Source organism: Hevea brasiliensis, chromosome 16, assembly GCF_030052815.1.
Source record: "Hevea brasiliensis isolate MT/VB/25A 57/8 chromosome 16, ASM3005281v1, whole genome shotgun sequence".
NCBI classification, from domain to species: domain Eukaryota; kingdom Viridiplantae; phylum Streptophyta; class Magnoliopsida; order Malpighiales; family Euphorbiaceae; genus Hevea; species Hevea brasiliensis.
In genome coordinates this window covers 57,669,954-57,691,981 of record NC_079508.1, presented here as the reverse complement: position 1 = coordinate 57,691,981, position 22,028 = coordinate 57,669,954, and the positions used below count along the sequence as shown (strand labels likewise).

The following is a 22,028-nucleotide window of genomic DNA, read 5'->3' as shown; positions in this document are numbered from 1 at the left end:
TGTTAAATTATAAAGAAAATAATGATATTAAAGTTAAATATTTATACATTAAAATTTATAAAAAATTAATTAAAATATATAAATATAAATATAAATATTGAATAATCATCATGTAAAATAATATTAATATATATATATATATATCACATGGCCACTCATCTTTAATTGCTTATACTATTAAAATTCATTGGTTTGGCTTAATGTCACTCACGGTATTAAATTTTAAGGATTGTTTCATTATCGTCCTTATGTCAAATATTTTAATTTACATCACAATAAATATTTAAAATTCAATTTAATATCACTCAAAAAAAATTTTAATTAAATTTAATTGAGTATTTGGATTAGAAACTGAATTGAACATACCTAAGTAAATTAAATAAATAAAAAAATAATTTAAAATTTATTTATCTAAAAATAAGAAAAAAACAAATAAATGAGATATCTCTTAATGTTACAAAGACATAAATATTTTTTATTTTATATAATCCAATTAATCATGTCTAAATATCCAATACAATATAATCAAAAAGAACTTTGAACGAGACTAAATAAATTAAAATTTAAATATTTTTTATACTAATTAAAATTAAAAAATAATGATGAAAAAATCTCAAAATTGAAAAACAACAGATGAAATTAAAATTGAAACAGAAACTAAATGATCTCATATTTAAATCCTCACTTCACCAAACAAATGGATGATTTTAGAAAATTAAACAGGAAGTTATCCCTTTTTTCTCTTTTAATCACGATTATCCCTTTACATGAAAATTTTTTATAATTAATTACTTTGTTTCTGTAAAGATGGTATAAAATATAAATATTAGATTTTAAAATAATTTACAGGTACCCAATTCTATTAGGATGCATGTGGCTGGGAGTATGGGGCAAATCAACGAGATATTAAAATAAAAGAATTAAATAAATTTAGTTTTATTCTATTTAATTTATTTATAAATTGAAATAGATAGCAAAACGAATTGCATGACAAGTAGTTTGGGTGTCCTAATCAAATGCCATGCCTGGTTAATGGCTTGAAGGCATGCATGCTCACGTTTAATTAATTTATAGCATATTGATTTATTGGGAAATTTTTATTTAGTTTCAATTAATACACAATATGTCAAAAAATTAAATTGTGGATATTGGTAAATTGCGAGGCTAACTTATAATTTATTTAAAAAAAAAATTCAAATTTCAAAGAGGTTTTGACTTATCAAAGAATAATAAAATTATACGTATATATGAAATAATAAATTAATTGGATATATTATTATAATTCTTAGAATTTATTATTTCATTATTAAGTAGATACTATTTATAAAATTTATTTATAAATATTCATTCACACTTAATTAATTTATAAATTCTATGTTCCAATATAAAATATCAAAGGAAGAATGAGTGTTTTCTTTTCTCAATAATGAGCAGTGCAATGTGGGGTTACCTAAGCTAAGATTTTTCATTTCAGAAAGCGTCCATTGTGTGATGATGGATAGGACAAAAGTCTTCCAAACATTTTGATTTAGGTTGAAATCTAATTGGTATATTTTAATCTTCACTATCCAAAAAGGAACAAATATTCATGAGCCTTATCTTCATTATTCAATGAAATCCAGAATGGAAGAAACAAAAATGAAAGCAACTTGCATCTGAAACACTCAACATATATGGAATGATCCAAAGCCAAAATGCTTATCCGAAAACTACAATCAAATAAAATAATGCTAACCCAAATGGCAAATTTCTTTCTAAACCAGCCCAGCACGACAAGCAGCTAAAAATCAAAATCAAAATCAACTCCACCACATCGCCACGGAACTGGGTTAAGGCAGAAGCTAGCCTGAGACAACCCTCGTAAGTCTCACCTCCAACCAAACAGAACCATAAATAATTGAGGTCTTGTCTCTATACACCTTGGCAGTAATTTGCAGAGCAACGGACAAGACCCTCCACAGATTTCCATGACTCCGGCTCAAAATCACCTGAAAAATGGATGATGAACAAAGATGCTACCGAAACTGGGAAGCTTCCAACCTAAACCATTGACATGGTTCTTTATTCTCCACCACCATATTAATCACTCCAGTTGTCATCGTCTAATAAGTACTGTAGTATTTTTGAGCTTATAGCAATCAAATTACCAACTCATGCCTGTTTCCGACATTACCCACCGGCTCTATATGTAACGTCCTAAATTTCTGAGGTCTGAACAGTACTATTTTCAGTCTACGAATAGTACTATTTAAAGCCAATTTGAGGATTAAAAATAAAATGAAAATAAATTGAAATAAATAGTATAAAAGTCAAAGTGACTATCAGGTTATGGATTTAAATATCATTATCGAAAGAGATAGACTATAACCCGATGAAGGGTATTTTGGTTATTTCACTCTTAGAATTGATTTTTGACCTAAATGTCAATTAAAATGGGTGAGATTAAAATATTGAAAATGAATTAAAAATATAAAGTGTGTATTGAATTGAATGAAGGATATATGAGGAACTTAGAGAATTGTTAAAAATTTGAATTAAAATAATTACAATTAAAATTGAAATTACGGATAAATATATATAGATGAGACAAAATTAATTAAATGCAAAAAAAAGTCTTCTTCTTCCTCCCTAAGGCCAGCCGATCCATGCTCTCTTCCACCTTCCACCAATTTCTTTTAATTTTAAGCTTCAATTTCCTTAAAATCTCACCATAAAACCTATAGCCAACTTCACTAAATTTTGATACTAGACCTTGTTAGAGTGTTTGGTAGCAAAAAGAAGAAGAGAAATTGAAGTTTTGGAAGTTGGAAAAAATCTCTCAAGTGAGGTATGTGCACTTTCAACTTAAATTCTTGTAATTTACTTGAATTTAAGTTTGAATATGAGGAAATTGCATGAGAATTGAAGGAAATGATGCATGTATGAGGGGAGTGATTTTTGGTCAACCATGATAGGATGAGGTTTGATGTGTTTAATTGAAATAAAACTTGAATTTTTAGCTTGGGTAAGGTGATAGATTTGAATGGTGTGTTGAATTGCTAGTGATTGCATGAAATTTGAATTATGTGGGAATTAGGGTTTTGGAAATTTGGGGAATTTTGTGTTATGGTATGAAATTGATGTTCTTGTGGTCAAATATTGACCAATTGATGTGTATTGAGCATGAAATGATGTTAGTGGTTGAGATAAATTAATGAATTGGAAGTGTGACTCTTGTGCTGGAATTTTAAACCCTTGAGTCCAGTAGATTTGAATGGCTATAAGTAGAGCTACACAGCTCCAATTGGTGTGAGGCCAATTGGAGATGAAACTTAAGACATAATGCTAGAAATTTCATGAAGGATGCTTACTCAGAAACTGACCACAAGTTGCCCTAAATTAAGCTTGAATCTGGAATGATACATTCTGGACCTGTAGAAATGACCATATAAATAGTGTTTAGTAATTTAAGCAAAACTCACACTAGGAAACTCCAATTGACCTAATTCTTGAACTTATGGAATCCTAAGACATAGGATAACATTTCATATGAAGGACTTAGAGTTAAATTATGACCCTAACTCAACCAAATTACTAGGCAAAATTAGCCCAGCAAATCTGCTCTGGACTAATCCTGAACCTGGAAATCCTGAACTTTAGGGTATCCGACCAGTTGTGGAAAAAATGTTATAACTTGAGCTACAAAACTGTAAATGCAGTGATTCCAAAGCCAAAATGCTCATAACACATAGAACTACAATTTTTATGTTTTGATCAGAATCCAAATCTCAAAGCAACTTAGGGAAATTGTTAGGAGAAGTCAGGAATTCCCAACCTGGAATTCCTACACTAGAACTATTTTGCCATTTGACCTTAGGATAGTAATTAGACTGTAACTTTCACTAGAAAATCCCAATTAGAATGAATCAAAATGATATGAAAACCTAAGAATTAGGGCTACAACTTTGGTTTAGAAACTTTTCTCAAATTTTGAGTGTAAGACCCTTAAATATTAATTGTAAAACAGACCTGAAACCTGAAATTCATTAGTCACAAGATCCAGGAGTTCATGTTGGTTAATTAGCCATAACTTACCCTACACAACTTCAAATTTAGTGATTCTTGAACCTGTGTAACCATGAGACACAGGAGAACAACTTATATGATGAACACGAAGCCAAATTATGACTGTAACTTGTATAAATAGCTTGACAAATTTGAGTTACAGAATCTACCCTATTTTGGAATATTATTGGTCACTAGACCAGTACTTGGTAAATTGACCATAACTAGAGTTACAAAAATTCAAATTGGATGATTCAAAAAGGAAATTAAAACTGAGACAATAAGGAACAACTTTCATGAAGAAAGTGTGGTCAAATTACTATTGTAGTTTGGCCTAATATAAGAGCAAATTCAAGATTGAAATTCTCAAAATTATGATGTACTCCAAAAATGACTTGAAGTATGATGGGTAATTAATACCAATAGCTCAATGAACATGAAAGTGATGTGTGTAAAAATAAATCTTAATAGATCATAACAATCATAAACATAATGTGAATAATCAATGTAAGATTTAACTATCACTCTAATAATGGATCTTGAACAAATAAATTCTCACAGATCTAGAAAGCGTATCTTATGCGGAGTTTTACTTGAGTCATGACAGTAATTAAGAGAGACTCTTTGATTCAACAAATTGATTTCTCCCTCTTGACTCTTCTTGATTTACACACAAGACTTTAGTGATGGAAGACTTTTTTGAGATGACCCTAATATCTCTGACTTTATAAAAGAGAATGCGTATAACCTTATGGGTAGAGAGAGGACCAGCTTATATATATATATCTAAGACTTAATTTGATACATTCATCAAGTATCCTTATACAATTAGAATTATGATTTACTTTAATTAGAGTAATCCTTATACAATTAGAATTTGTATTAATTAAAATAAATATCAATTAATATTAGGCCACATTAAAGGAATTGATTTTGGCCCATATGTAATATTAATTACTGGACAAAATCTTACAATGTGAATATATATTTGGGACTCATGTTCTCAACATGATTGAAATAAAAATGCTATGAAGCATGAATAGAACATATGATGAAATTATGTGACTTATGAATATCTAAAAATACTAATTGCCCATGTATGCCTAAACATGTGGGTATCGGTTGGATAGATTGGCATGCCAAGAAGGGTTCTATTTTGTAATATTGCCTATGACTTTATGCCATTATGTGATTATGACTTTTATGCCATTCTGTTCATTATGGCTTCTAGCCATTCTGTTGCATTATGATGTACATGACTTTATGCCCAATTGCTACTATGGCTTTTTAGCCATTCTATTGCATACCTGGTTGATATTATGTGTTACATGGTATGACAGCCTGAGACACAGATGTGTCTAGTGCTAGTGATACTCGCTTATCCAGTCCAGTCAATCTGTTATAGGTTACTTGGGCATTGAAAAGTATTAATAAGATTAAATATGTGTTGAAATGAAGCAAGGAAACTGAATAGCAAGATAAAGAAAAAGAAAGATCCATGTTTCCAAAAATTCTAGAAAAAGATAAAAAAAAAAAGAGAGATATTCAAAATCACTATGTAATTAATCAGTAAGGTGAAAAAGAGTTGATAGGATAAATCTTACTTAGTTTTAAACTATTTCATACTTCATTAAATATGCATTTTCCTTATAATTACTACAACCATGAAATTATTACTTTTATTTATATATTATATCTTCATTGTATTATTGTACCAATAAGCAGAAATGCTTAGCGCGTTGATTTTTCTATGCATAGGTACTGAAGAGAAATCCCAGTAGACATCATACTAGGATTTTGGAGTCCGAATCTGCACTAGTATCCAGTGTGTCATCTCACTCATACAGTATATTTTGGTAGGTCCGTTAGATCATATAAGTTTATTTTTGTACATTGTAAATATTCATTAAGTTGTAATGTAAATTATGAAATTTGTATAATTAATTTGTACATCATATAAATTAATAAAATTTGTAAATTCTATGTATAATATGAGTGAAATTTGATACGAATAAATATGCAAATTTTATAGAAATGAATGTGAATGAGAAATGATTTAATGATTTGATATTATAGAATGGATGAAAATTGAATTGAGATTATATATAAAAGTATTTCAAGCAGGTGATTGATAAAACATGACAAATCTTAATAAAATAAGGGAAATTCCGTCAGTTTTTCATTTGAATATTTTGATTTACTTAATAATGAGATCGAAATTAATAATGAATAAAATAAAATAAGATAAGGTGCTCTGACACAAAATATAATATTCCTTATCCAGCTACAATATAGATCAAGTAAGGAGTGTTACACTGTAACTCCAAAAACATAGGCTCTAACTCGTCATCCACAGCTCAATTTAGTTCACTAAATCATATTTGAGAACTGCCCTTCAAGCAGCCTAAGCAATGAAATTCTATGTCAAAAAAAGCACTTCTTAGACAAATATTATTTTAAATAGTGTTAAAATTTTGTTTTAAAAAATATATTTTATCATTTTAAAAGTTTTATGACAATATTAAATTTAATTTTAAATCAATTTTCAATATATTTAAAAAAGTATTTTTTTTCAACAACTTAATAATAATAATAATAATAATAATAATAATAATAATAAAACCTTTAAGAGTACCTCCAAAATAAATTTCCTATCCCAACGCAAATAAAGACAAAAATAAATTTCAAATCAAACATGCAAGTAGACGAAAAATATAATTTCATAAACATCCATGGGTGTCAAAACTCTTAATCATGCAAGGTCTGCAAAGACGTAAGAAGTTTAGTGATATTCAAGACCTACTTCCCTCAAATATGATTTCACTAAAATTCAAATATAGCGGACTTGAGAATCGCAGCAAACACAGAATATGACCTCTTCTCTATACAGGTATTTAACTTGACTAACAATGGCATTTTATCATCTTCAATTGAGATTATTTAAATAAAAAAGGAAAGGATAATTCACACTGGTGAGGGACGGCAGCAGAGAAATGTTGGAATCAAAGTATCAAATAAAGAATATGGGAAGATAAAGCTTCCACGTCCACCGGCAAATATTTAGTAAGATCAGCAGCTAAACGAGTATCTACCCAATCAGTCTAGAGCAGCTATGACTGCATCAACAACCTCTTGGGTGCTGCTCTGTCCTCCTAGGTCTTTTGTCCGATACTTGCCCTCTGAAATTACCCGTTTAACAGCAGTTTCTAGTCGATCAGCAAAAGAAGGGAACTGCAGGTGTCTGAGCATCATAGCAGATGAGAGAAGCAGTGCCACTGGATTTGCTTTCTTCTGTTCCACTATTTTCTCATTGCCCACATTTCCTGCTGAGGCACCTTGCTCAAAAATAGCATGATCGGCACCAACATTGCCTGCATGTCACCCCACTTTTTAGCACTCTTAAGCAATTCTGAATGAAAATTTGAATTAGAAACAGACCATGCAAATTTTTTCTCAAAATTTCATGAAATTTGAATTAGAAACAGACCATGCAGTATTTTTTGGTTTAGAGAGGGGGGGGGGGGGGGTGGAGGGGTGGGTGTGCAGGGAACATTTGTAAGAGAAGATGGTGAACAACATTCTAAAGTCTCATTCATTATCTGTCTTTTCTCTCCTTCCTTGCATACATGTGTTGTTCTCTATCGACTACTGACTTTTCAACAACTGTATACTTGAAATTGGATGGGATTGATATATTTAAAGTGCACCCACAACCATTTCCCAGATTGAAGCCCTTCTCACATTACTCGGAATTAAGACCAATAATCTGCTATGCCTCTTCTCATGTTTAATTTCAATAAATTGTTGACTTTTACTAATTCATAATAGAGTTGTTTGCAAGAGTCTAATTGTTAGGTGAATGGATGCCATAGTAAAGGATAGCTGCTGAGTAAACGTTTCATCTTCCATCATAGACAAAAGTTTCCTGGGACTCATCACTCATCAAGGCATACACATTGTTTCCAGCAACAAGATCAAGGCATGCGTTTGTACACTTACATTTTTCAATGGAACTGGGTTGGGTCACATGGGCGGTAACCAAAACCTCACCTAAACTTCCCTATTTGGTTTCCAAATTTTGGAAATCAAAACCATTAAATTAAAGGAGAAAACCTTTTTTTTTTTTAAGTGAAAAGGTTGCTTGTAACTTTATTTGGTTTTGGGTTAACCACAATCCCTCTAAGTGTGAACAGTTCTAAGTCAAATGCACAGAATCAACATCAGTTATACATTGAATGAAGTTCCCAATTTCAGCCAGAAGAAAATCAAGTGCAAGAACAATAGCAAAATACAAACCTGTAATAGATTCAATATAAACACATAAGAGAGAGAAAGAGAGAGACATGCATTCTTATTTCCCTCCAACTGATCAAACCATAAGGCCTTAGATACTCATTATCAATAATACAAATAACAAGCTTCAATTAACTGTAAAATCACATGCTATGAAAACCCGCCAATTTATTTTGTTAATCAAAACTCAAAAATTCGATAATCTGAATATTCTAAAATGAGACATGAAGTAATTTTAAGGAGAACAGAATCCGATCAAAGTTTACTAAAATTAAGCTTTATTTAGATGCCTCAAGAATCATCATCAAGCATTAAGTCAAGAAACCCTATATGAAATACATGTTATTCAAGATAGCTTCCCATTACCGACTTCTTGTAAGTTTTCCACCATTTATTCCAAAACAGCAGAAGATGCAAGGAAACAAGAATCTAAGACAAAGTATATTCATGGATTTACCTCCTGGCATGACTCCTGTTCCACCAGCAATACCTGCAGCAGTATTTGCAACAAGATTGCCATAAAGATTAGGTGTCACCTGCAAAATGTAAAACCATCCTCATCAGCTAAGAACTCACGTTCTCCCACCCCACTACCTCATTAATTCAAACCATGGAAACTATCTATTTGGATTTGAAGCAGAAGCCAAATATTAAAGCCTATTAAAGCCAAAGACAAAAAGCAATATCAAGCAGGAACAACCCAGCAGAAAAGGTTCTTATGTCAACCAATTGATACTTTCTATGATTCCATCTGAATGCTTTACCACATTCTCAATGTTAAATTTAGATCCTCCAGTCCTCTAATCTAATATTTCTGATTTTTAATAATGCTCTATTATATTTTAATGAGCAGTAGTGAGTCATTGCAGTTTTGATAGCAGTATGTTACAAGCTGTCTGTGTCAATGTGTTTTTTTTTTTTTTTTTTTTGGGGGGAGCAAATATAAGATTTATGCATGATATTTCACTTCTAGAAGAAAAAAAAAAACAGCACAACTGAAACAAACAATTGCCAGACCTGCAAATAGATTGTATTCTCAGATCAATCTATATTTTTTTTTACTAAAGCAACAAATAGAGACACAATTAGATTTTTAATATATGCAAATCCTCCAAAGAAAAGTTCTTTTTATTTTTAATTCTCTTTTTTTTTTTCCACTTTTGATAAGTAGATAAGCAACCAACAAGATTCATAAAAAAATGACCAAATCTGAAAACTACACTACACATGCAATTTTCTTGGCTTTTTTTTTTTCATTGTTATTCTGATTTCCTAACCAATGGTGCTAGAAAAACCACCTTACTCGTGAAATGTATGACAGGAACTATCTATGCAAATTATGTTCACGTCATAAGTATTAAAAGTCGTCACCTGCATTAGAAAGGATATCTCTCTCCATGATCAGATTTCAAAAGTTGAAAACATCCATTGTCTTGAGATATCCAAATTGATCCACTCTCTTACAGTAGTAGGAGTGACAGACTTCCCTCATCATAGAACTGACTACAAATGTTTCTAATAGAAACAATTTGTCCTTACTTCAAATTGGGCTCCTAAATTTCCTAGCATGGCAGCTTTAATATGTTTAACTAATCAATTTTCCAGAAAGTTATTGCTGGAATCTGAAGCCTAATCCCCAAGATTTATTTCTCATTCTCTACAGTTCCTTGATTAAGATCCTCAAGAATTAATATAGTTCTTTAGTTTATTCTTTTCAGCACATTAGAATTTCATCGGTTTCTCCATAACCTAATTTCTTTTTATTAAAGCATGAGTATTAATTGTTTAAATAAATTGTAACATCAATATAGGATCTGATTTTTCCACCAAAGATATAGTTCCATTAGTTTAACACTGAACATGCTCCAGCAAATACATGGAGACAAATGCAGAAAAGAAAATATCAATAAGTAGCAATTGATTGAATACATAATCGATACCATGACATCAAACTGCTCCGGCTTTGAAACAAGTTGCATGCAGCAATTGTCCACAATAATTTCATTGTATTTGATCCCAGGATATTTTGTAGCGACCTCTCGACAAGATTCCAAGAACAAACCATCCGCAAGCTTCATGATGTTAGCTTTGTGTACAGCTGTCACCTTCTTCCTGTTGTTCAGGTATGCATACTCAAAAGCATATTTTGCAATACGCTCGGAGCAGAACTTTGTTATCACCTACCAAATTAGTAGTAATGAGATTTAAAAATAAATAAATAAATAAAATGAAATCCATTGCAGCAGTAGCCTAATAGTTCAGTGCCTATCTCTTAAAAAGGATTTAAAAAATTAAAATAAAAAAAAGCAAATTTAAAAAACCAAAAAAAGAAAAATATTAGTTATTCAGTCTAAGAACTAAGAACAAAGACGTACCACCAAAAAAAGCAATTTATGACAATTAATACCAAATTCACTTCAAAAACGATTAAATCAAGCCAACAAAAGAAACAAACAAATTATTGGTAAGAGTACCTTAAGGCTTTCAACGACTCCAGGAACAACCTCATGCTCAAGGCCAGAGTATTCTCCCTCAGTATTCTCTCTAATCACAACAATATCGACATTCTCGTGGCGCGTAGGCAATCCAGGCAAATTGAAGCAGTTTACAAGGGAAGCGTACAAATCAAGCTCCTTCCTCAGCTGCACATTTAATGAACTAACACCTCCGCCCATAGGAGTGGCCAGCCCTCCCTTCAAGCACACCTTATTCTTCTTAATTGATTCGATCACCTCCGCCGGAACCTTCTTCATGTCCCCGTGCGCCTCATACCGCTCAAAGTAAACCGGCGCGTGCATCGCCTCCATCACTTGCTCCACGGCACCTGTCACCAGAGGCCCAATTCCATCACCAGGAATTAAGGTTACAGCGCGAGGGGCGCCATCACCAGGGCGGGGCATATAGGTGACGGATCGGCGAGAAGTGAATCTGGAGCATGGCGATGGATTCTGCGATAAGGAGAGGAGTTTCTTCAGAACAGGAATGGATCTTCTGGCCATGGAATTTGGTTCTTTCTCTTTTCGCCGGGTCGGAGTATTTTCCGCTGAGATTGATTTTATGGTTTTCGATTGATTGAGCGATCAGAGAAGCCTAAAAGGAGAAAAAAAGAAAAAAAAAATCGGTAACAAAATATTTGACCGTGAGTATTCGAGTGCACTTAAGACTACTGAAAGATTATGAGGGTGGCCAATAGGATAAGGCGTTTAGTCGAGATGCATCGTGCGTGTTGAGTTTTGATTGGGTGTAGTAGTCAAATATTCCTAGTTAGAAAAGTAATTGTCGCATGGCGCAGCCGATTTAGACACATACCATTGACGAGGAACGGTACCCAGACCCAAACCCGTTTTATCATTCGGGTTTTTTAAAAGTAGAATGGCAAATCTAAAATTATTTTAGTCAAAACAAAACTGACTCAAATTTGGGTGATGTGAGCGCAAGAAGAACATCGTTTTGTTTCAACAGCTTATTGCCATCTCCTTCATTTTCTCAATTTTGAAATCAAAGCACAGAGGAAAAGTTGTGTGCAACCAGATTGTTCCATTTGGGTCATGTGCGATTGTTCCATTTGGCAAAAGATTTTGGGGGCAGTGAATCTGGAAAAGAACTCGGAACCAGTTGACCTCGAGAAAGTATCAATCAGATCCTCTACTATTACGTTACCCTAATGTATTCTTATTAGCAACCTGTGCGAAACCCTTTAAGGGATTCACAGAAACAATGAGGATGAAGAAGATGGCACAAAATCTAGGGGAAAAGAAACTTTGGAAATAAGTGAAGAATCAATGTAATAGTGTAGCAAAACAAGGCCTTAACTTCATTTTAAACAACATCTCCTTCGTAACTTCAGAAATATGTGATTTGTTTTTCAAAAAGAAAGAAATGCTATTAGCATAACAAGGCCTACAGGGCATCAGATGTATAAAGATTCAGCCTAGTGTTCGAGCCTGCAGAAAGAATGCGGTGCTTTGTTTTGGCGGTGATGATCTTCTATTCTATCTGTGTAAACAGCAAAATCTAACTAATTTTCAATATAAATATATTCATGGGCTTCAGTTGCCTTAAATTCAACTTGGACCTTATAGACCTGGCCCAATTTCTTAAATTTTCTTTATTGTCTACCCCAACTTGGCCCACTTGATGCCTGTTAATCCCAATCTAAGTTGATCGATCCATTTACTGAAAAGTCCAGTGAATTTTAGTAGTCATAATAATGAATTCTAAAAAAAAATAAAAGTAATTATTAAAAATTCGATAATTAAGAATTTATTAAATTAATTCAATGATAATTATATCTCTTAATTTAAAAATAGCATTATTATATTTTTTATATATAAATAAATAAAATTACAATATTTAGGTTTGAATAGTAAATCAATTTATCTAATTTCATATTTTTTCTAACAACGATAAAAAAATATATATATTTCTTGCTGCCTTTAATTTAAAGTATTTTATATTTAATGGAAGTTATCATTTCCCCTTTTAATAAAATAGGCACGCTAATGAAGACAAAAAGATGCATAAAATTGATCCAATTAACGAGTGAGTAGAGTAATATTCGGTCCAATTGAAGTATTAGTGCGGCATCGGGTGGACGCATCCTCTAATGTTGCATTGCAAAAACAATTTTAATTTGTCCACTTTCATTGTACCATATTAAAGAAAACGACAATATATAATACTATAGGAAATTTGAGCGACAATGATTCTGAAAGGTAGATGATAATAATAATAATGTAGAACGTCTCTGGCCTTAAATATGGCCATGTACAAAAGCACCCTGGCCCTTGCAGAAAGACATCGAAAGGGTCAGCACGTGCATTGCACTATGACCTCGCATGTCAATTTTGCTTTTTGTCCTAAGTAGTTTGTGGACGGATCGAGAGCAGAGATTGTTTATTTCATTTTTATCTCATACATAAAAATTCATAATTGGGGTGGAGACTTTCTTACCAGAGAGCAGAATGAAACGAATTTTTTTTTTAATTTGATATATATAATATAAATTTATTTTTTTTAAAATAAATTACAAGTTAAAACATAAATTTTAAATATAATTTTAATAAAATATTTATTTTTTTATTAAAATTATATTTAAATATATAAAAATAAATATTTATTTAATAATATATTATTATGCAAGTATTTTTCTAGTCTTCGCTTTGCAAAATATTATGAGTTAGGACGGAGTCAAAGAAGAGTGCGAATTAAATCGATTTCGATAACAATTGCCGGTCATATTATCACATGCCTAATTAAGCCATTTTATTATCATATCTTGATTTAGTGCTTTTATGAAAAATAATTTAATCTTTTTTTTTTTAATTGTTTGTAATATGATTTACCAATTCTTGAAATAATTAGACATTTCGTAAATAATAAAATCATCGTCATTTTTTCTGCAGGCCAAATAATCACACTTTAATTTAATCAACACGCATCCATTGCATTGCTAAATTTTTCTGTTTTTTTTTTTCTCTTTTTTATTTGTTTATCATTGTAATTTATTTCCCAAAAACGGATAATTGTTTTTTTTAATATAAAAAGTTAAATAAAATAGTGAATATGTTTTGTATGGTAAGTTGATTTGAGTGTTTGGCTATAACTTCGCTTAAATGAACTAAAACACTTTCCCTTACCTATGAGAAAAATATTGCTTTTAGAGTTTTAATTTTCTTTTTTAGGAAAAAATAATAAATTAGCTAGATTGTATAAGCAGCATTATTAGTCAAACTCATAGGCCATATTACTAAACAGTTGACCTTCTCTCTAGATTTGCTAGAAAGAGAAATACTTTGTTGTTTTCTTTCTTCGGAGATCTAATTTCCTCTTCTCTTGCTAATTTCAGTAGTTTCCTTGCTCTTTTTGGGTAGGTGGACTTCTCTTTGCCCTTTCTCCCTCCGAGGGAATGGGTTGTAAATAGTGTTTTTGGTCTTAATTTTTGAGTTATAAATCTGGGTCTTTGTGAAATAATGCTTTGTCTGGAGGATCTGTGGTGCTACCTCTCTTCTATTACTAAGGGTGTGGTTGGCCATGGGTTGAAGATGGTGAGGGTGTCTTCGAACTATTGGATTATGGATCTTCAACCATTGGTACTAAGAAAGAGAGATTCCGATGGATTAAGTTTTAGTAACATGTACTTTGACCATCGCCTCCCCTTTCAGCTAAAAGAGATTGAGAATTCACATGGACTCTCTCTCTTATCTACAATTCTCTTCTCCCAAGAGTTACGCGTTTTTGAGTTCCATGGTTTCTATGCTTTTTTGTTCGGTTGAAGTCTCGTAGGGTGGTTCAAAGCTTTTGGGTTTATACTAGAGGCCTATTACACCATTTTGGATTAGTGAAAAATAAGGGAGAGAAGAAAATAAGAGTGGAAAATAAAAGACTTCTCCACTTCACTTGTTTGGATTGATTGAAAATAAGTGAGAGAGAAAAATAAGTTAGGAAAATATTATGTATGCCCCATAGTAACTTTCTTTATAAATTAGATAGAAAGTGAATAATAAATAAATGAAATTATATTTTTATCTTTATAATAATTTATTTTAAAGAGAAAAAAATAGATATTTTATTATTCAAAAAGTTAGTTTCCCCTCTTATTTTCCTTCTTATTTACATTCAAACAAAGTGAAGGAAAATATTTTTCACCCCCTTTTATTTTTCCTCCTTAATTTACTCTCTTTATTTTATTTCCCTTCAAAAAAAATTTCCCAAACAATATTTAGATCAGGCGATGCTACCATGCAGGGCCATAGAAAGGCGTTTCAGATTAGTTTCCCTTCCGATAATGGATGTCAGCGAAAATGGCTTATGTTTGTATCGCAACATCCTTTTCTAGGTCTCTGGTTTCGAATCCACGACCTATCTCAGTTGGGGTTTTTCTAATGGTTGGAGTCTTCATATTTGAGTCGGTATAAGTTTTGTTAGACTCCGATTGTTATGGCCATGGGCTTCTTTTGTTTGGGTTTTAAGGACTTAATTTATGACATATCACTATACTAGCAAGTGGCAACTTCACTAGCTTGTTTACTTGAGAAAGATGTTAACACCCATAAAAGAGTATTTATTGTAGGGGTGGTAACGGTTGAAGGAGTATCGGTTACGATTCATAAATTATTTATTCATATTTAATAAAATCATGAACCTGAATCAAACTGCCATAGAACAATTTAGAAGACAATTCCTGAATCATTAATTTTGGTTCGAGTCACAATTTAAAATGATTTAAAGGGTAGTTTAAAAAATGACGATTCAAAACGATTTGAAGGAAGATTTGGGAGCGATTTAGGAGCAGTTTAAGAGCGACTTAGATGAAAAAATTACAGGAAAATTTTATTGATTTAGATTTTAAATTATATTTGTAAAAATATTTTAATTTTTCTTAAAAATCTTTCAATCAAAATAAAATAAGAAAAAAAAAGAAAATAACTTATTTTTAAGAAAAATTTAATAAGTAAAGATTTAAACTTATTAAAAAATTAGAGATAAAATTAATTTAAAAAAAATAAAAAAGGTGCACGAGCTTAATTATGTCATGTATCCCTTTTGAATTTAGAAGAATAAAAATTTTTAGTTATATTGTTTGTCATTTTTAAAAAAATTATATGATAGTTGATAATTAAAAAAGTATAAAAGAAAAAAAATTCAAATAAAGAACATTGAAAATTTTATTGATGATATAAAATAATAATAGAGTAATTAAGATAGTATTAAAAATTTTAGTGAACATATAAAGTAATAAAGTAAGAGAATTATGAGAGTACTATGAATTAAAAGGAGTATAAAAAATAATTATTTAAAAAATTTGAGAGAAATTAAAAAAATATTAAGAATTAAAAAAATATAGATAATAATTATATAAAGAATTATTGATATATATAAATGAATTAAAAACGATGTTAGACATTTATTGAATTATTTTATATTTAAATTATTGATTTGATCCGATTAGAAATTATTGATTTAATCCAATTTCAAATCACTTATTCACGATTTCTAAAAAATATGAACTCACACTAAATAGTAGAAATGTAATTTTGATACAATTTGAAGCTCAATTCAATTTTGACTAATTTTAATTTAATTTTGATCGAATCATTTTCAATTTGAAACCGACCACCTCTAATTAATTGCCTACTTGCTTATCTCAATTAAACTATTCTCACTTCTTATTCAGCATATATCTCATGCCAAAATAAAATAAAATAAAATCCATGTTGGAACTGAAGTCATTAACGTATGGACCACATCCTACAATTCCCCACATCAATTTATAACAAAGTCACGAAATTCTCTCTCTGGTAAAAAAAAAAAAAAAAAAAAAAAGACATGACCATAGCTACGATGATTATCAAATCATGGCGACAATTAAGCAGATTTGAAAATGAGAACATTATATATATATCGTTTATTTTATTATTAATTTAAATTTTATTTTATATAATTGAAATATATATATTTTATAAAACAAACACCGCTGATTCGTTGCTTCTTTATTTTTATTTACTTTACTATTTTTTTAATACAATTTAAAATTAAGATATATCACTAATTCATTTAAAAAAAATTTACAAATTGACAATTAATAAATATTTTAATTAATTTTTATATATTTTATTTAAAAAGTGAATTTTAAAATATATTATAAAATATATTTTCATGAAAATAAAAACAAATTATAAAACTATAAATATTCACCGAACAAAAATATTTATTCATTGTAATTGATTTTTTGTGGAGCGTAATTTACATATTTTTAAAATATATTTTTAATAATAAAAAATTTAGAAAAAAAGGTAAAATAGTAGAAAAGGGCATGTGGGAATGTGAGCCATAGGCAAAGTAAAGCCACCAGTGACAGGGAAGAGTCACATCTATATATCATCACCTTCTCTCACCTTCCTTACCTTCTTTCCCTCAAGCTAACGACATAACGGAACTGGCTGCTGCATTCACTTTCACCTCTCTACCAAGGACCACTTGTTTCTCTCTTTGCTTTTTTCATTTCATGACACATCCTTCTCTTCCATATCAATCAATCCCCACCTTCTATTCTTCTTCTTCTTCTTGTTCTTCTTCTCATGGCTTGTTTAAACGATCAGAGCTGGGCTCCTTCTCTTCCTGAAATGGTATTCGTACGCTTATCTTTCAAAGAGGATATAGAAAATGGAGAACCAGATACCAATTCTACACCTTTCCCATTTGAGAAGGTCTTTCCCGTTTATGCAATGGGGTTTTCCAAGCCCGACTCCGACCCTGTTGTATTGGCTTCTGCCGAATCGGCTGACCCGATTTGGGACGCTGTGAGAGAAGAGGCCAAGTTGGAGGTAACCGTTTCGTTTTTTTCTTCGTTTTACTTTTGGTTACTGGGTTACTGATGTTTCGATCATGAAAGGATTTCTGTGCAGTGAATTTAAGGGTTAGAGATTTGATTATGTGAAATTCTTTGCATGGCACCGTACAAAGAGTGTTTCTTTTGAGTTTCAATTCAATCTCAATAGACTGACTTTTTTCCTGGCAGTCGGATAGCTTGAATAGATTGGAAAATTATGTGACTTCGCAATCGTTACTACCAACTTGCGAATTCAAAGTTCTGTCACATTGGTGTATAAACTCGTATCTGATTTGGATATCTAAAATTGTTTAGTTTCAACTCGTGATTTAAGAAATAAAGCCCTTTTGATTAATTTTAGTAATAGTCTATGTTTCAGTTTGTATTCACATTATTTCTGAAACCGAATGGAGCCTTGATGCATGATCTATTGATACAAGCTTTTTTGGATGTTATTTCTGGCATTATTAAATGTCTATGTGAAGTTTAGGAATTATACAACAGAGAGAGAAGGGTGGGGGGGATCAAAGACAACACGTGAAGTATTTTAAATATAGGTTTTGAAATATTTTTTTTCCCAGTAAATTCTTATACATTTGAAGTTGTCATGTAAACCTGCAGGCAGAAAAAGAACCAATTCTAAGTAGCTTCTTGTACGCCAGTATCTTGTCCCACGATTGCTTAGAGCAAGCATTGGCATTTGTTCTTGCAAATCGGCTTCAAAATCCTACTCTCTTGGCAACTCAATTATTAGATACAATTTCTTATGTAATGATGCATGATAGAGGTATTCAGCATTCAATTCGATTAGATGTGCAGGTAATTTAATTGGTAATTCACAAAATGCATTCCTTTCCTTTTAGAGGGTTTTTGTCGACAACAATAGGGAATCTGATCTTCACTTTTATGCTTTTTTTGTTTCCTTTTCAAGGCATTCAAAGATCGGGATCCTGCTTGTTTATCATATTGTTCAGCTTTACTGTATCTTAAGGTCCTTCCCTTTTTCCCTCTCAGCGACCAGAAGTGGCTCTGAGATACTCTTATAGTGTGATAGTTTCTTTTCTTCTTTTCAATTAATGTTTTTTTGGGTGGGGTGGGGTGGGGTGGGTTGGGGACGAGGGTTTCCTTTAATAAAGTACTGGAACAGAAATAGACAATGTGACCATCACTTGACAAGTTACTTTGTTTTTTCAGGGTTACCATTCTCTGCAATCCTATCGAGTAGCACATGTTTTGTGGAACCAAGGGCGAAAAGTATTGGCCTTGGCATTACAGAGTCGAATTAGTGAGGTAGTTTCATACTTGACTGATCTTCATGAGTATTCTACTATAATTACCATGCTGTTTTTGGTTTCTAGTTTTCTTTTATCTCATTATAATATTTCTTTTTTTTTTTTTTCACAGGTTTTTGGAGTTGACATACATCCAGGTAATTTTTTTTTTATTTTTTTTATTTTTTTTTTTTTATGGTTATGTTATGTGTTCTATGCCAAAATTTCCAACCTTGTCTATAAACATGTCACTGAGTGTGGCCAAATCGGAATGGCATCTTTTACGTGCAAGGTGATCCATATTTTTGTACCAATTGTAGAAAGCAGCTAAGTAGCTGCAGTTCCCCTTAGGCAACATATTTAAGCTGGGATTGCTAAGAAAATGTTACTGATAAATTAAAAACAGAGATGAGTTCAAGTTTGAACAATTTATCCTTGAGTGATGCCTTTTGCATTTCTATTAATGTCAAATAATAAAGATTCTTCCTACTGTCATATAAGTCCTTTTACCATTTTCATTTGTTTGCAGCTGCCAAAATTGGAGAGGGCATATTATTGGATCATGGGACTGGTGTGGTTATTGGTGAAACTGCTGTTGTAGGAAACAGGGTATCGATGATGCATGTAAGCCAGCCTCATTATTCCCATTTGCCATAGTTTAGTATCTTGGTTAATCTGGTCATCTTGACATAAAACTAAGTAGCTTCCTTTGGCATATGCTTTGTTAAGTTGGCAACCTCATCTCTGCCTGAGAACTTTATTTTCCATTTTCTTATTAGTTAAATGTTATATTTCTCCCATATTTACTAATTGTTTGAAGCTTTTTTTTTTTTTTATTGATTGGGTTGGTAATTTGTGGTATAAATTTTTTGCTGGGAATTGGAAGTGTCAGAAATTCCTGCTAAAAAACACATTCTCTGAAAAATACCGAATTCAAAACCCTTAGTGACCGGTTAAACGATGTAATTCATTTAATATTAAAAATATACCCTGCCTATATAACTTTTAAAGGATTAATCATGGGTCTCCAACAGCTTGTTGTTTGAGATTGTATCTCATTGCAAATATTTTTTGCAGGGTGTTACTTTAGGAGGGACTGGCAAAGAAGTAGGTAATCGCCATCCAAAAGTAGGTGATGGTGCACTTATTGGAGCATGTTCAACAATACTTGGGAATATAAAAATAGGTGAAGGGGCTATGATAGCTGCTGGTTCTCTTGTATTAAAGAATGTTGATCCACACAGGTAAGACAACAATTTCTAATTTTTCTACATTCCATGATCAGTGCTTAGTGGAATCAGTTTTGCTATAATGATACATGGGTGATGTTCCTATTTAATGATTTTTTTCTTCTTTGCTGTTTTGAAGCATGGTGGCAGGAACACCTGCAAAGGTCATAGGGTATGTAGATGAGAAAGATCCATCCCTCACAATGAAGCATGGTACGTCATTTTTTTGAGAACAGGTGTCACTTTCTCCTACTCTACATGACTTTACTATTTGCTTTTGAGACTGAAGTGCTTGTCTCAGCATTTCACAGAAACTTTTATGACATAGACATCTGTTCGCTTTTTCTAGTTCAATGTTTTAATGTTTGGAAGTTGGCACTGCCATCATTGGAGAACAAGTTTGCCTTTGTAGTGTATTTATTAAGGCATATAGAAATACTTATTAGATGATTGAATCGTTTGAAGATTGCTTGGGCCAAAAATATGGACCTGGTTAGGTATTCCAATTTTATCTAGAGCACAGTATTGTCCACTCATGGCAGAATATGTAGTAAAAATCTGCTCTTAGGATAGTGAATGACTGTTGTGAAAGAAATCTAATAGGTGAAATGTGCGCCTAACATTCCTGAATTTGTGGTTGCGTTGGCATTTAAAATATGATGGAAGACTTCAGATTCTTATTATGAACAATTTTGGAATGTGCAGATGCTTCAAAAGAAATCTTTGAACATCTAGCTATTACTTTTAGAGAGAGAAATTCCTGTGGTAAGTGTCATTTTGCTTTTGTTTTTGTATTTCATTTGTTTCTTAAAAATAAAATTGTCAACGAAACTAGCAAATTTGTGATGATGTAACATAAGCATACAAATTTTCGTTTCAGCGGCTCTGGATCAGGGGAAAAATGATGAAGAGACTTAAGAGACCTCTGGCAGTGCAAGTTCTCTAGTGGGGATGTTATTTTACAAAATAACTGAAGATAAATTCATGATAGTTGTAATGGGTGATCTCTTGTAGTAGCAGTAGTGAAATATAAGCTGAGATGTTGGGGCTCAAATTTTTGCCCACTGTTCAGGATGAAGAACCTGGGTTTTGTGTCCTGTTTCCGTTGACTCGGGAGTGAGCAGATTTCTGTTTAAACCGAAAAACCGAACTGAGTCAATTCAGTTTAATCGGTTCAGTTTTAAAATTCAATCGGGTCGGTTCGGTTTATAAATTTGATAATTTTGATTAATTAGTTTGATTCAGTTATTTTCATAAAAAATCAAAAAAACTGAACCGAATCGAAATTACTAATATATATATATATCAAGGAAACCCTAAGATTTTTTAGTTTTGATTTCTGAGTTTTTTTTTTACGTTTTTGTTATTGAGATTTAATGTTAAAAATATGAAATTTTACAAAATTCAGTTTGATCGGTTTAAAATCGAGTCAATATTTATCAGTTTGGTTCAATTTGATTTTCTTTTAATAATCGGTTTGGTTTAATTTTTAAAATTTTTTATTTTCAATTTTCGATTTTATCAATTCGGTTCTGTTCAGAACTAAATCGACAGTCTGCACACCATGATCCGTTGTAAACATGCTAAATGAGGTTCTTACTTCTTTGGAATGGAGTAGGATCAAGTTATAATGAAATACCCAGATTGCCAATTGGCCTTGCTGTGTTTCTAAAGGCAGACATTTTTTGCCTTTCCTTTTTTTCAATTGATATGGGATATTAGACTCATCATCCAATAAATGTACCCTTGTTTTCTTTATTATAGTTTTTCTAAATAGTATATTTTTTCAGGATGAAAATCTGAGAATATATTAACACGAACTAGAAGAAATCATCTTCATTCAATTAAAACTACAAAAGG

The 22,028-nt window shown here is 31.5% G+C and overlaps 2 protein-coding genes across 3 annotated transcripts; one reads left to right on the top strand and one right to left on the bottom strand.

Moving 5' to 3' along the window:
• Positions 1-6,746: 6,746 nt before the first annotated feature.
• On the bottom strand, positions 6,747-12,131 carry LOC110660580 (isocitrate dehydrogenase [NAD] regulatory subunit 3, mitochondrial). Its single transcript, XM_021818926.2, has 4 exons — positions 10,812-12,131; positions 10,278-10,517; positions 8,795-8,873; positions 6,747-7,415 (listed from the first exon to the last, which is right to left on the bottom strand). Exons 1-4 carry the CDS (start codon positions 11,334-11,336, stop codon positions 7,141-7,143), a joined length of 1,119 nt encoding a protein of 372 aa, XP_021674618.2. The 5' UTR covers positions 11,337-12,131; the 3' UTR covers positions 6,747-7,140.
• A 5,072-nt stretch (positions 12,132-17,203) lies between these two features.
• LOC110660586 (serine acetyltransferase 4) lies at positions 17,204-21,399 on the top strand. 2 transcript variants are annotated; one of them, XM_021818935.2, is made up of 10 exons: positions 17,204-17,663; positions 18,290-18,487; positions 18,600-18,659; positions 18,863-18,958; positions 19,073-19,097; positions 19,469-19,563; positions 20,017-20,183; positions 20,308-20,381; positions 20,874-20,933; positions 21,049-21,399. In XM_021818935.2, exons 1-10 carry the CDS (start codon positions 17,418-17,420, stop codon positions 21,084-21,086), a joined length of 1,059 nt encoding a protein of 352 aa, XP_021674627.1. In that variant the 5' UTR covers positions 17,204-17,417; the 3' UTR covers positions 21,087-21,399. The 2 variants fall into 2 exon arrangements, with proteins under 2 accessions (XP_021674627.1, XP_021674636.1); XM_021818944.2 differs by lacking the exon at positions 20,874-20,933 and having other exon boundaries at positions 17,210-17,663.
• The last annotated feature ends 629 nt before the right edge of the window (positions 21,400-22,028 follow it).